This window comes from Heptranchias perlo, unplaced genomic scaffold (genome assembly GCF_035084215.1).
Source record: "Heptranchias perlo isolate sHepPer1 unplaced genomic scaffold, sHepPer1.hap1 HAP1_SCAFFOLD_172, whole genome shotgun sequence".
NCBI lineage: Eukaryota > Metazoa > Chordata > Chondrichthyes > Hexanchiformes > Hexanchidae > Heptranchias > Heptranchias perlo.
In genome coordinates, this window is record NW_027138990.1 from 300,813 (window position 1) to 315,150 (window position 14,338).

The 14,338-nt window shown below is 60.6% G+C and overlaps 1 protein-coding gene across 1 annotated transcript; it reads left to right on the forward strand.

The window, feature by feature from the left end:
- Positions 1–1,216: 1,216 nt before the first annotated feature.
- Positions 1,217–6,463, forward strand: LOC137309621 (proline-rich protein HaeIII subfamily 1-like). Its single transcript, XM_067977719.1, has 2 exons — positions 1,217–1,285; positions 5,552–6,463. The coding sequence occupies exons 1-2, from the start codon at positions 1,217–1,219 to the stop codon at positions 6,461–6,463; spliced, it is 981 nt and encodes a 326-aa protein (XP_067833820.1).
- Positions 6,464–14,338: the final 7,875 nt, after the last annotated feature.

The window sequence follows — 14,338 nt, forward strand, 5'->3', positions numbered from 1 at the left end:
CTCAGTACTGACCCTCCGACAGTGCGGCGCTCCCTCAGTACTGACCCTCCGACAGTGCGGCGCTCCCTCAGTACTGACCCTCCGACAGTGCGGCGCTCCCTCAGTACTGACCCTCCGACAGTGCGGCCCTCCCTCAGTACTGACCCTCCGACAGTGCAACGCTCCCTCAGTACTGACCCTCCGACAGTGCAGCGCTCCCTCAGTACTGACCCTCCGACAGTGCGGCCCTCCCTCAGTACTGACCCTCCGACAGTGTGGCACTCCCTCAGTACTGACCCTCCGACAGTGCGGCCCTCCCTCAGTACTGACCCTCCGACAGTGCGGCCCTCCCTCAGTACTGACCCTCCGACAGTGCGGCCCTCCCTCAGTACTGACCCTCCGACAGTGCGGCCCTCCCTCAGTACTGACCCTCCGACAGTGCGGCCCTCCCTCAGTACTGACCCTCCGACAGTGCGGCGCTCCCTCAGTACTGACACTGGGTGTCGGCCTGGACTTTGTTCTCAAATCTCTGGAGTGGGGTTTGAACCTACAACCTTCTGACTCAGAGATGAGAGAGAGACCCACTGAGCCACAGACTAAGTGTGGTGATAACACCTAGTGATATGAACCCAATACATCAGCGACCTTTAACCTTACTGCATTGACCTGTCCAGTTTGGAGAGCACCAGCCCCTTCTGTCCTGTCCACGGCCAACTGTTCAATCTCACACTGCCACACTTTACACCCTGGAGGGAATGATTAGCCTGGGCCCTGAGATTGGCACAATCCCAAGACCCAGAGGAGCAGGGACTGGAGAGGGAAGGAGCACAGACAGGTTAGATCGAACCACTTTACACAGTGTGTGGGACGGACTGTCCAGGGAAGGGGCTGTGAGGATGTTTCATTGAGAATTGAAGAGACAACTGAGGGAGTGGGTGATTGAGGGGGTTTAGATTGTTTTTTGGGATCGGACGGAGAGACTGAGGCCCTTGGTCATCCCTATATTGCTGCTGCTCAGTCCCTCGCCACGGTGACATTTCCCTTCCCTGACTGAAAGTGTTTGCTTAAAATGAGGCGCAGAATTAGCCGAGGGATCTCCCAGGGTTGATTGCAGGGTAAACACGTAGCGGAGAAAGCAGCGGGATGAATTCTGATTCCTTGTAGTTTGTTTCCCCCACTGGGAGTTGCTGGTCTGTTTGGTGCAGTTTGGAGTGAGCCTCTGCTCTGCCTCAATCACATGGCACTTCACTTAACAACTGAGAAAGCGTTTCACTTACAAATCCTCCCTTGGCTCCAGCAGCTCCCGGTAATCCGTCTACTCCCTGTGGAGATATGAGGGAAAGAACAAACACTCCCAATATTAGGATCCATTTACGAGTCTGTCAAAAAACAAATACCTGATAAGACTGTCAGAATGGCAGACAGGATCCTGGGCTTTATTAATCGAGGCATAGAGTACAAAATCAAGGAAGTTATGCTAAACCTTTATAAACACTGGTTCGGCCTCAACTGGAGTATTGTGTTCAATTCTGGGCACCACACTTTAGGAAAGATGTGAAGGCCTTAGAGAGGGTGCAGAGGAGATTTACTAGAATGATTCCAGGGATGAGGGACTTCAGTTATGTGGAGAGACTGGAGAAGCTGGGATTGTTCTCCATAGAACAGAGAAGGTTAAGGGGAGATTTGATCGAGGTGTTCAAAATTATAAGGTTTTTGAAAGAGTAAATAAGGAGAAACTGTTTCCAGTGGCAGGAGGGTCGGTAACCAGAGGATACAGATTGAAGATAATTTTTAAAAGAACCAAAGGGGAGGTTAAGAGAAGCAAGGGAGGAAATAGCAGAGGCTCTGAGCATCATTTTCCAATCCTCACTGGCTACAGGCATGGTGCCGGAGGATTGGAGGACTGCTAACGTTGTACCGTTGTTTAAAAAGGGAGCGAGGGATCGACCGAGTAATTACAGGCCAGTCAGTCTAACCTCGGTGATGGGCAAATTATTGGAATCAATTCTGAGGGACAGTATTAATCATCAAAAAAGTACAAGCCCATGGGATCGAAGGGAGAGTGGCAAGTTGGATCCAAAATTGGCTCAGTGACAGGAAGCAAAGGGTAATGGTCGACGGGTGTTTTTGTGACTGGAAGGCTGTTTCCAGTGGGGTTCCTCAGGGCTCAGTACGAGGTCCCTTGCTTTTTGTGGTATATATTAATGATTTAGATTTAAATGTCGGAGGCATGATTAAGAAGTTTGCAGATGATACAAAAATTGTCCGTGTGGTTGGTAGTGAGGAGGAAAGCTGTAGACTGCAGGAAGATATCAATGGACTGGTCAGGTGGGCAGAAAAGTGGCAAATGGAATTCAATCCGGAGAAGTGTGAGGTAATGCATTTGGGAAGGGCAAACAAGGCAAGGGAATACACAATAAATGGGAGGATACTGAGAGGAGTAGAGGAAGTGAGGGACCTTGGAGTGCATGTCCACAGATCCCTGAAGGTAGCAGGACAGGTAGATAAGGTGGTTAAAAAGGCATACGGGATACTTTCCTTTATTAGCCGAGGTATAGAATATAAGAGCAGGGAGGTTATGCTGGAACTGCATAAAACACTAGTTAGGTCACAGCTTGAGTACTGTGTACAGTTCTGGTCACCACATTACAGGAAAGATGTGATTGCACTCGAGAGGGTACAGAGGAGATTTACGAGGATGTTGCCAGGACTGGAGAATTTTAGCTATGAGGAAAGATTGGATAGGCTGGGGTTGTTCTCTTTGGAACAGAGGTGGCTGAGGGGAGATTTAATTGAGGTGTATAAAATTATGAGGGGCCGAGATAGAGTGGATAGGGAGGACCTATTTCCCTTAGCAGAGGGGTCAATAACCAGGGGGCATAGATTTAAAGTGATTGGTAGAAGGATTAGAGGGGAGCTGAGGAGAAATGTTTTCACCCAGAGGGTGGTGGGGGTCTGGAACTCACTGCCTGAGAGGGTGGGAGAGGCAGAAACCCTCAACTCATTAAAAAAATCCCTGGATGTGCCCCTGAAGAGCCGGGACCGACAGGGCTACGGAGCAAGTGCGGGAAAGTGGGATTACGCTGGGTGGCTCTTTATCGGTCGGCATTGACAGGTGGGCCGAATGGCCTCCTTCTGTGCTGTAAATTTCTATGATTCTGTGAAGAAAATCGTTTTTTTATGCAGCGAGTTGTGATGATCTGGAATTTGCTGCCTTAAAGGGCGGGGGAAGCAGATTCAATAATAACTTTCAAAAGGGAATTGGATAAATATTTGAAGGGAAAATTTACAGGGCCATGGGGAAAGAGCAGGGGAATGGGACTAATTAGATCGATCTTTCAAAGAACCAGCACAGGCAAAATAGGATGAATGGCCGCCTTCTGTGCTGTCTGATTCTATGAATAAATTGAATGTGTAACTGGTTAGTGTAACCATGGCAACACTCTGTAACCGAGTCCCTATGTAGGGTCGGGGCTGGATTTTTAAAAAAAAGTTCGTTCACGGGATGTGGGCGTCGCTGGCGAGGCCGGCATTTATTGCCCATCCCTAATTGCCCTTGAGAAGGTGGTGGTGAGCCGCCTTCTTGAACCGCTGCAGTCCGTGTGGTGAAGGTTCTCCCACAGTGTTGTTAGGAAGGGAGTTCCAGGATTTTGACCCAGTGACGATGAAGGAACGGCGATATATTTCCAAGTCGGGATGGTGTGTGACTTGGAGGGGAACGTGCAGGTGGTGTTGTTCCCATGTACCTGCTGCTCTTGTCATTCTAGGTGGTAGAGGTCGCGGGTTTGGGAGGTGCTGTCGAAGAAGCCTTGGCGAGTTGCTGCAGTGCATCCTGTGGATGGTACACACTGCAGCCACAGTGCGCCGGTGGTGAAGGGAGTGAATGTTTAGGGTGGTGGATGGGGTGCCAATCAAGTGGGCTGCTTTGTCTTGGATGGTGTCGAGCTTCTTGAGTGTTGTTGGAGCTGCACTCATCCAGGCAAGTGGAGAGTATTCCATCACACTCCTGACCTGTGCCTTGTAGATGGTGGAAAGGCTTTGGGGAGTCAGGAGGTGAGTCACTCGCTGCAGAATACCCAGCCTCTGACCTGCTCTTGTAGCCACAGTATTTATATGGCTGGTCCAGTTAAGTTTCTGGTCAATGGTGACCCCCAGGATGTTGATGGTGGGGGATTTGGTGATGGTAATGACGTTGAATGTCAAGGGGAGGTGGTTAGACTCTCTCTTGTTGGAGATGGTCATTGCCTGGCACTTGTCTGGCACGAATGTTACTTGCTTTGGTGAGACCTCACCTGGAGTACTGGGTACAGTTTTGGTCTCCTTATCCAAGGAAGGATATACTTGCCTTAGAGGCGGTGCAATGAAGGTTCACTAGATTAATTCCTGGGATGAGAGGGTTGTCCTATGAGGAGAGATTGAGTAGAATGGGCCCAAACTCTCTGGAGTTTAGAAGAATGAGAGGTGATCTCATTGAAACATATAAGATTCTGAGAGGGCTTCACAGGGTAGATGCTGAGAGGCTGTGTCCCCTGGCTGGAGAGTCTAGAACTAGGGGACATAGTCTCAGGATAAGGGGTCGGCCATTTAGGACTAGGATGAGGAGGAATTTCTTCACTCAGAGGGTTGTGAATCTTTGGAATTCTCTACCCCAGAGGGCTGTGGAGGCTCAGTCGTTGAATATATTCAAGGCTGAGATCGATAGATTTTTGGACTCTCGGGGAATCAAGGGATATGGGGATCGGGCGGGAAAGTGGAGTTGAGGTCGAAGATCAGCCATGATCTGATTGAATGGTGGAGCAGGCTCGAGGGGCCGTTTGGCCTACTCCTGCTCCTATTTCTTATGTTCTTACATGACAGATGAAATTTAATGCAGAGAAGTGTGAAGTGATACATTCTGGCAGGAAGAACGAGGAGAGGTAATATAAACTAGAGCGCACAACTCTAAAAGGGGTACAGGAACAGAGAGATCTGGGGGTAAATGTGTACAAATTGTTGAAGATTGCAGGGCAGGTTGAGAAAGTGGTTAAAAAAGCATATGGGATCCTGGGCTTTATAAATAGAGGCACAGAGTACAAAAGTATGGAAGTCATGATGAACCTTTATAAAACACTGGATCGGCCACAACTGGAGTATTGTGTCCAATTCTGGGCACCGCACTTTAGGAAAGATGTGAAGGCCTTAGAGAGGGTACAGGGCCTGTATTCACACCGTTACTATCAGCTGTCCACCATCGATCATTGAACAGTGCCCTTACCTTCACACCCTGCTCTCCCCGCTCCCCACGCAGGCCCGAGACACCCTCTTCTCCCTGAAAACCAGAAGAAGTCAATTGAGACGTGTTGCAGTTTCTTGCAGGATGAGCGAATCATCACTGAGTGAGTCAAAGTGGATGTTAAGGAAAAAATTACAGGGCTGTGGGGAAAGAGCAGGGGAATGGGACTAATTGGATCATTCTGCAAAGAGCCGGCACAGGCACGATGGGCCGAATGGTTTCCTTCTGTGCTGTAAGATTCTGTGATTAAACAGCCGGCAGCAACTTGGGATCACTGATCAGACTCATCGCTGACTCCAGCTTTCAATACTTGTGTGGTCCACACGGGATGGGTGTGAGGAGATAGCCGGAGCCCCGCCCGGGGACCCCCGACACCCCGCCCGGGGACCCCCGACACGGGGACAGCCGGAGCCCCGCCCGGGGACCCCCGACACCCCGCCCGGCGACCCCCGACACCCCGCCCGGGGACCCCCGACACGGGGACAGCCGGAGCCCCGCCCGGGGACCCCCGACACGGGGATAGCCGGAGCCCCGCCCGGGGACCCCCGACACCCCGCCCGGGGACCCCCGACACGGGGACAGCCGGAGCCCCGCCCGGGGACCCCCGACACCCCGCCCGGCGACCCCCAACACCCCGCCCGGGGACCCCCGACACGGGGACAGCCGGAGCCCCGCCCGGGGACCCCCGACACGGGGACAGCCGGAGCCCCGCCCGGGGACCCCCGACACGGGGACAGCCGGAGCCCCGCCCGGGGACCCCCGACACGGGGACAGCCGGAGCCCCGCCCGGGGACCCCCGACACGGGGACAGCCGGAGCCCCGCCCGGGGACCCCCGACACGGGGACAGCCGGAGCCCCGCCCGGGGACCTCCGACACGGGGACAGCCGGAGCCCCGCCCGGGGACCCCCGACACGGAGACCCCCGACACGGGGACAGCCGACGCACCGCCCGGGGACCCCCGACACGGGGACAGCCGGAGCCCCGCCCGGGGACCCCCGACACGGAGACCCCCGACACGGGGACAGCCGACGCACCGCCCGGGGACCCCCGACACGGGGACAGCCGGAGCCCCGCCCGGGGACCCCCGACACGGGGACAGCCGGAGCCCCGCCCGGGGACCCCCGACACGGGGACAGCCGGAGCCCCTCCCGGGGACCCCCGACGCCCCGCCTGTTCCAGGATCTACCCTCCCTCTAATCGATCGAGAGTGAATCCACCTGGACCAGACTTGGGCTGGGCTGGAGAACGGACTCCCATTTCGATCGTGCCTTTCACCACCTCAGGAAGTCCCAACGCGTTTCACAGACGATGAAATCGAGCCAGTGTGGACACTGTCCGGCATTACTCAGGGCCGCAGTGATCACTGGACTCGTTTCCATCGCCTAAAGGGCTCAGAGAGGAATTTTCCAGATTTTTTCTCACAAATTGGCCTATTCTTTTTATCTGTTTTCCTTTCCTCTCCCAGGAGATCACTTAGTTTTGGTGGGGTGGGGAGTGTCTGTCTCGCGATGTACAAGGTATCACGGTGTGTGGGACAGCCTGGATGGACCAGAGGCTCTTTTCCTGTCCATCGCTGTTTGTGTGTTCAGTGTGGGAGATACACCGTGAGAGCAGGTGGTGTCAGTCCAATCATCACAAATACACCGTTAGCCGTGACTCACTGGGTATCTCTCTCATTTCCGAGTCAGAAGGTTGTGCATTCGAGTTCCTGCTCCAGAGACTTAAGCACATAATCCAGGCTGACATTTCAGCTCAGTGCTGAGGGAGCGCCGCGCTGTCGGAGGGTCAGTACTGAGGGAGGGCCGCGCTGTCGGAGGGTCAGTACTGAGGGAGCGGCGCTCTGTCGGAGGGTCAGCGTTGAGGGGGCGCCGCGCTGTCGGAGGGTCAGTACTGAGGGAGTGCTGCACTGTCGGAGGGTCAGTACTGAGGGAGGGCCGCGCTGTCGGAGGGTCAGCGTTGAGGGGGCGCCGCGCTGTCGGAGGGTCAGTACTGAGGGAGTGCTGCACTGTCGGAGGGTCAGTACTGAGGGAGTGCTGCACTGTCGGAGGGTCAGTACTGAGGGAGGGCCGCGCTGTCGGAGGGTCAGTACTGAGGGAGGGCCGCGCTGTCGGAGGGTCAGCATTGAGGGGGCGCCGCGCTGTCGGAGGGTCAGTACTGAGGGAGGGCCGCACTGTCGGAGGGTCAGTACTGAGGGAGGGCCGCGCTGTCGGAGGGTCAGTACTGAGGGAGGGCCGCGCTGTCGGAGGGTCAGTACTGAGGGAGCGCCGCGCTGTCGGAGGGTCAGTACTGAGGGAGCGCCGCGCTGTCGGAGGGTCAGTACTGAGGGAGCGCTGCACTGTCGGAGGGTCAGTACTGAGGGAGCGCTGCACTGTCGGAGGGTCAGCGTTGAGGGAGCGCCGCACTGTCGGAGGGTCAGTACTGAGGGAGCGCCGCACTGTCGGAGGGTCAGTACTGAGGGAGCGCTGCCCTGTCGGAGGGTCAGTACTGAGGGAGCGCCGCGCTGTCGGAGGGTCAGTACTGAGGGAGGGCCGCGCTGTCGGAGGGTCAGTACTGAGGGAGCGCTGCACTGTCGGAGGGTCAGTACTGAGGGAGCGCTGCACTGTCGGAGGGTCAGTACTGAGGGAGCGCTGCCCTGTCGGAGGGTCAGTACTGAGGGAGCGCCGCGCTGTCGGAGGGTCAGTACTGAGGGAGGGCCGCGCTGTTGGAGGGTCAGTACTGAGGGAGAGCCGCGCTGTCGGAGGGTCAGTACTGAGGGAGCGCCGCACTGTCGGAGGGTCAGTACTGAGGGAGCGCCGCACTGTCGGAGGGTCAGTACTGAGGGAGCACTGCACTGTCGGAGGGTCAGCGTTGAGGGAGAGCCGCGCTGTCGGAGGTGCCGTCTTTCGGATGAGACTTTAAACCGAGACCCCGTCTGCCCTCTCAGGTGGATGTAAACGATCCCACGGCCACTATTCAAGGAAGAGCAGGGTTGTTCTCCCCGGTGTCCTGGGGCCGATATTTATCCCTTAACTAACATCACTAAAAAACAGATTCTCTGCTCATTATCTGTTTGTGGGATCTTGCTGTGCACAAATTGTCTGCTGCGTTTCCGACATTACAACAGTGACTACACTTCAAAACGGACTTCATTGGCTGTAAAGCAGTTTGGGACGTCCTGAGATTGTGAAAGGCGATTTACAAATGTAAATCTGTCCTTCTGTCTCACTCTGGGGAACGGGTGTGTGTCCCCGATGGGGGGGGGTAACACTGGGGAACGGGTGTGTGTCCCCGATGGGGGGGGGGTAACACTGGGGAACGGGTGTGTGCCCCCGATGGGGGGGGGGTAACACTGGGGAACGGGTGTGTGCCCCCGATGGGGGGGGGGGGGTAACACTGGGGAACGGGTGTGTGTCCCCGATGGGGGGGGGTAACACTGGGGAACGGGTGTGTGTCCCCGATGGGGGGGGGGGTTACACTGGGGAACGGGTGTGTGTCCCCGATGGGGGGGGGGTAACACTGGGGAACGGGTGTGTGTCCCCGATGGGGGGGGGGTAACACTGGGGAACGGGTGTGTGTCCCCGATGGGGGGGGGGTAACACTGGGGAACGGGTGTGTGTCCCCGATGGGGGGGGGTAACACTGGGGAACGGGTGTGTGCCCCCGATGGGGGGGGGGGGGTAACACTGGGGAACGGGTGTGTGTCCCCGATGGGGGGGGGGGGGTAACACTGGGGAACGGGTGTGTGTCCCCGATGGGGGGGGGGGGGGTAACACTGGGGAACGGGTGTGTGTCCCCGATGGGGGGGGGGGGGGTAACACTGGGGAACGGGTGTGTGTCCCCGATGGGGGGGGGGTAACACTGGGGAACGGGTGTGTGTCCCCGATGGGGGGGGGGGGGTAACACTGGGGAACGGGTGTGTGTCCCCGATGGGGGGGGGGTAACACTGGGGAACGGGTGTGTGTCCCCGATGGGGGGGGGGTAACACTGGGGAACGGGTGTGTGTCCCCGATGGGGGGGGGGGTAACACTGGGGAACGGGTGTGTGCCCCCGATGGGGGGGGGGTAACACTGGGGAACGGGTGTGTGTCCCCGATGGGGGGGGGGGTAACACTGGGGAACGGGTGTGTGTCCCCGATGGGGGGGGTAACACTGGGGAACGGGTGTGTGTCCCCGATGGGGGGGGTAACACTGGGGAACGGGTGTGTGTCCCCGATGGGGGGGGGGGTAACACTGGGGAACGGGTGTGTGTCCCCGATGGGGGGGGGTAACACTGGGGAACGGGTGTGTGTCCCCGATGGGGGGGGGTAACACTGGGGAACGGGTGTGTGTCCCCGATGGGGGGGGGTAACACTGGGGAACGGGTGTGTGTCCCCGATGGGGGGGGGTAACACTGGGGAACGGGTGTGTGTCCCCGATGGGGGGGGGTAACACTGGGGAACGGGTGTGTGTCCCCGATGGGGGGGGGTAACACTGGGGAACGGGTGTGTGTCCCCGATGGGGGGGGGGGTAACACTGGGGAACAGGTGTGTGTCCCCGATGGGGGGGGGTAACACTGGGGAACGGGTGTGTGTCCCCGATGGGGGGGGGGGGTAACACTGGGGAACGGGTGTGTGCCCCCGATGGGGGGGGGTAACACTGGGGAACGGGTGTGTGTCCCCGATGGGGGGGGGTAACACTGGGGAACGGGTGTGTGTCCCCGATGGGGGGGGGTAACACTGGGGAACGGGTGTGTGTCCCCGATGGGGGGGGGGGGTAACACTGGGGAACGGGTGTGTGTCCCCGATGGGGGGGGGGGGGTAACACTGGGGAACGGGTGTGTGTCCCCGATGGGGGGGGGGGGTAACACTGGGGAACGGGTGTGTGTCCCCGATGGGGGGGGGGGTAACACTGGGGAACGGGTGTGTGTCCCCGATGGGGGGGGGGGGGTAACACTGGGGAACGGGTGTGTGTCCCCGATGGGGGGGGGGGGGGTAACACTGGGGAACGGGTGTGTGTCCCCGATGGGGGGGGGTAACACTGGGGAACGGGTGTGTGTCCCCGATGGGGGGGGGGTAACACTGGGGAACGGGTGTGTGTCCCCGATGGGGGGGGTAACACTGGGGAACGGGTGTGTGCCCCCGATGGGGGGGGTAACACTGGGGAACGGGTGTGTGTCCCCGATGGGGGGGGTAACACTGGGGAACGGGTGTGTGTCCCCGATGGGGGGGGGTAACACTGGGGAACGGGTGTGTGTCCCCGATGGGGGGGGGGTAACACTGGGGAACGGGTGTGTGTCCCCGATGGGGGGGGGTAACACTGGGGAACGGGTGTGTGTCCCCGATGGGGGGGGGTAACACTGGGGAACGGGTGTGTGCCCCCGATGGGGGGGGTAACACTGGGGAACGGGTGTGTGTCCCCGATGGGGGGGGGTAACACTGGGGAACGGGTGTGTGTCCCCGATGGGGGGGGGGGTAACACTGGGGAACGGGTGTGTGTCCCCGATGGGGGGGGGGGTAACACTGGGGAACGGGTGTGTGTCCCCGATGGGGGGGGGGTAACACTGGGGAACGGGTGTGTGTCCCCGATGGGGGGGGGTAACACTGGGGAACGGGTGTGTGTCCCCGATGGGGGGGGTAACACTGGGGAACGGGTGTGTGTCCCCGATGGGGGGGGGTAACACTGGGGAACGGGTGTGTGCCCCCGATGGGGGGGGGGGGTAACACTGGGGAACGGGTGTGTGTCCCCGATGGGGGGGGGGTAACACTGGGGAACGGGTGTGTGTCCCCGATGGGGGGGGGGGGGTAACACTGGGGAACGGGTGTGTGCCCCCAATGGGGGGGGGTAACACTGGGGAACGGGTGTGTGTCCCCGATGGGGGGGGGTAACACTGGGGAACGGGTGTGTGTCCCCGATGGGGGGGGGTAACACTGGGGAACGGGTGTGTGTCCCCGATGGGGGGGGGTAACACTGGGGAACGGGTGTGTGTCCCCGATGGGGGGGGGGTAACACTGGGGAACGGGTGTGTGTCCCCGATGGGGGGGAGGGTAACACTGGGGAACGGGTGTGTGTCCCCGATGGGGGGGGGGTAACACTGGGGAACGGGTGTGTGTCCCCGATGGGGGGGGGTAACACTGGGGAACGGGTGTGTGTCCCCGATGGGGGGGGTAACACTGGGGAACGGGTGTGTGTCCCCGATGGGGGGGGGTAACACTGGGGAACGGGTGTGTGTCCCCGATGGGGGGGGGTAACACTGGGGAACGGGTGTGTGTCCCCGATGGGGGGGGGTAACACTGGGGAACGGGTGTGTGTCCCCGATGGGGGGGGGGTAACACTGGGGAACGGGTGTGTGTCCCCGATGGGGGGGGGTAACACTGGGGAACGGGTGTGTGTCCCCGATGGGGGGGGGTAACACTGGGGAACGGGTGTGTGTCCCCGATGGGGGGGGGTAACACTGGGGAACGGGTGTGTGTCCCCGATGGGGGGGGGTAACACTGGGGAACGGGTGTGTGTCCCCGATGGGGGGGGTAACACTGGGGAACGGGTGTGTGTCCCCCGATGGGGGGGGTAACACTGGGGAACGGGTGTGTGTCCCCGATGGGGGGGGGTAACACTGGGGAACGGGTGTGTGTCCCCGATGGGGGGGGGGTAACACTGGGGAACGGGTGTGTGTCCCCGATGGGGGGGGGTAACACTGGGGAACGGGTGTGTGTCCCCGATGGGGGGGGGTAACACTGGGGAACGGGTGTGTGTCCCCGATGGGGGGGGGTAACACTGGGGAACGGGTGTGTGCCCCCGATGGGGGGGGTAACACTGGGGAACGGGTGTGTGTCCCCGATGGGGGGGGGTAACACTGGGGAACGGGTGTGTGTCCCCGATGGGGGGGGGGGTAACACTGGGGAACGGGTGTGTGTCCCCGATGGGGGGGGGGTAACACTGGGGAACGGGTGTGTGTCCCCGATGGGGGGGGGTAACACTGGGGAACGGGTGTGTGTCCCCGATGGGGGGGGGTAACACTGGGGAACGGGTGTGTGTCCCCGATGGGGGGGGGGGGTAACACTGGGGAACGGGTGTGTGTCCCCGATGGGGGGGGGGGTAACACTGGGGAACGGGTGTGTGTCCCCGATGGGGGGGGGTAACACTGGGGAACGGGTGTGTGTCCCCGATGGGGGGGGGTAACACTGGGGAACGGGTGTGTGTCCCCGATGGGGGGGGGTAACACTGGGGAACGGGTGTGTGTCCCCGATGGGGGGGGGGTAACACTGGGGAACGGGTGTGTGTCCCCGATGGGGGGGGGGTAACACTGGGGAACGGGTGTGTGTCCCCGATGGGGGGGGGGGGTAACACTGGGGAACGGGTGTGTGCCCCCGATGGGGGGGGGTAACACTGGGGAACGGGTGTGTGTCCCCGATGGGGGGGGGGTAACACTGGGGAACGGGTGTGTGTCCCCGATGGGGGGGGGGGTAACACTGGGGAACGGGTGTGTGCCCCCGATGGGGGGGGGGGGGTAACACTGGGGAACGGGTGTGTGCCCCCGATGGGGGGGGGGTAACACTGGGGAACGGGTGTGTGTCCCCGATGGGGGGGGGGGTAACACTGGGGAACGGGTGTGTGTCCCCGATGGGGGGGGGGGGTAACACTGGGGAACGGGTGTGTGTCCCCGATGGGGGGGGTAACACTGGGGAACGGGTGTGTGTCCCCGATGGGGGGGGGGGTAACACTGGGGAACGGGTGTGTGTCCCCGATGGGGGGGGGGGTAACACTGGGGAACGGGTGTGTGTCCCCGATGGGGGGGGGGTAACACTGGGGAACGGGTGTGTGTCCCCGATGGGGGGGGGGTAACACTGGGGAACGGGTGTGTGTCCCCGATGGTGGGGGGGGGGGTAACACTGGGGAACGGGTGTGTGTCCCCGATGGGGGGGGGGGTAACACTGGGGAACGGGTGTGTGTCCCCGATGGGGGGGGGTAACACTGGGGAACGGGTGTGTGTCCCCGATGGGGGGGGGGGGTAACACTGGGGAACGGGTGTGTGTCCCCGATGGGGGGGGGGGGTAACACTGGGGAACGGGTGTGTGTCCCCGATGGGGGGGGGTAACACTGGGGAACGGGTGTGTGTCCCCGATGGGGGGGGTAACACTGGGGAACGGGTGTGTGTCCCCGATGGGGGGGGTAACACTGGGGAACGGGTGTGTGTCCCCGATGGGGGGGGGGTAACACTGGGGAACGGGTGTGTGTCCCCGATGGGGGGGGGTAACACTGGGGAACGGGTGTGTGTCCCCGATGGGGGGGGTAACACTGGGGAACGGGTGTGTGTCCCCGATGGGGGGGGGTAACACTGGGGAACGGGTGTGTGTCCCCGATGGGGGGGGGTAACACTGGGGAACGGGTGTGTGTCCCCGATGGGGGGGGGTAACACTGGGGAACGGGTGTGTGTCCCCGATGGGGGGGGGGGTAACACTGGGGAACGGGTGTGTGTCCCCGATGGGGGGGGGTAACACTGGGGAACGGGTGTGTGTCCCCGATGGGGGGGGGGTAACACTGGGGAACGGGTGTGTGTCCCCGATGGGGGGGGTAACACTGGGGAACGGGTGTGTGTCCCCGATGGGGGGGGGTAACACTGGGGAACGGGTGTGTGTCCCCGATGGGGGGGGGTAACACTGGGGAACGGGTGTGTGTCCCCGATGGGGGGGGTAACACTGGGGAACGGGTGTGTGTCCCCGATGGGGGGGGGGTAACACTGGGGAACGGGTGTGTGTCCCCGATGGGGGGGGGGTAACACTGGGGAACGGGTGTGTGTCCCCGATGGGGGGGGGGGTAACACTGGGGAACGGGTGTGTGTCCCCGATGGGGGGGGGGGGTAACACTGGGGAACGGGTGTGTGTCCCCGATGGGGGGGGGGTAACACTGGGGAACGGGTGTGTGTCCCCGATGGGGGGGGGGGTAACACTGGGGAACGGGTGTGTGCCCCCGATGGGGGGGGGGGTAACACTGGGGAACGGGTGTGTGCCCCCGATGGGGGGGGTAACACTGGGGAACGGGTGTGTGCCCCCGATGGGGGGGGGTAACACTGGGGAACGGGTGTGTGTCCCCGATGGGGGGGGGTAACACTGGGGAACGGGTGTGTGCCCCCGAT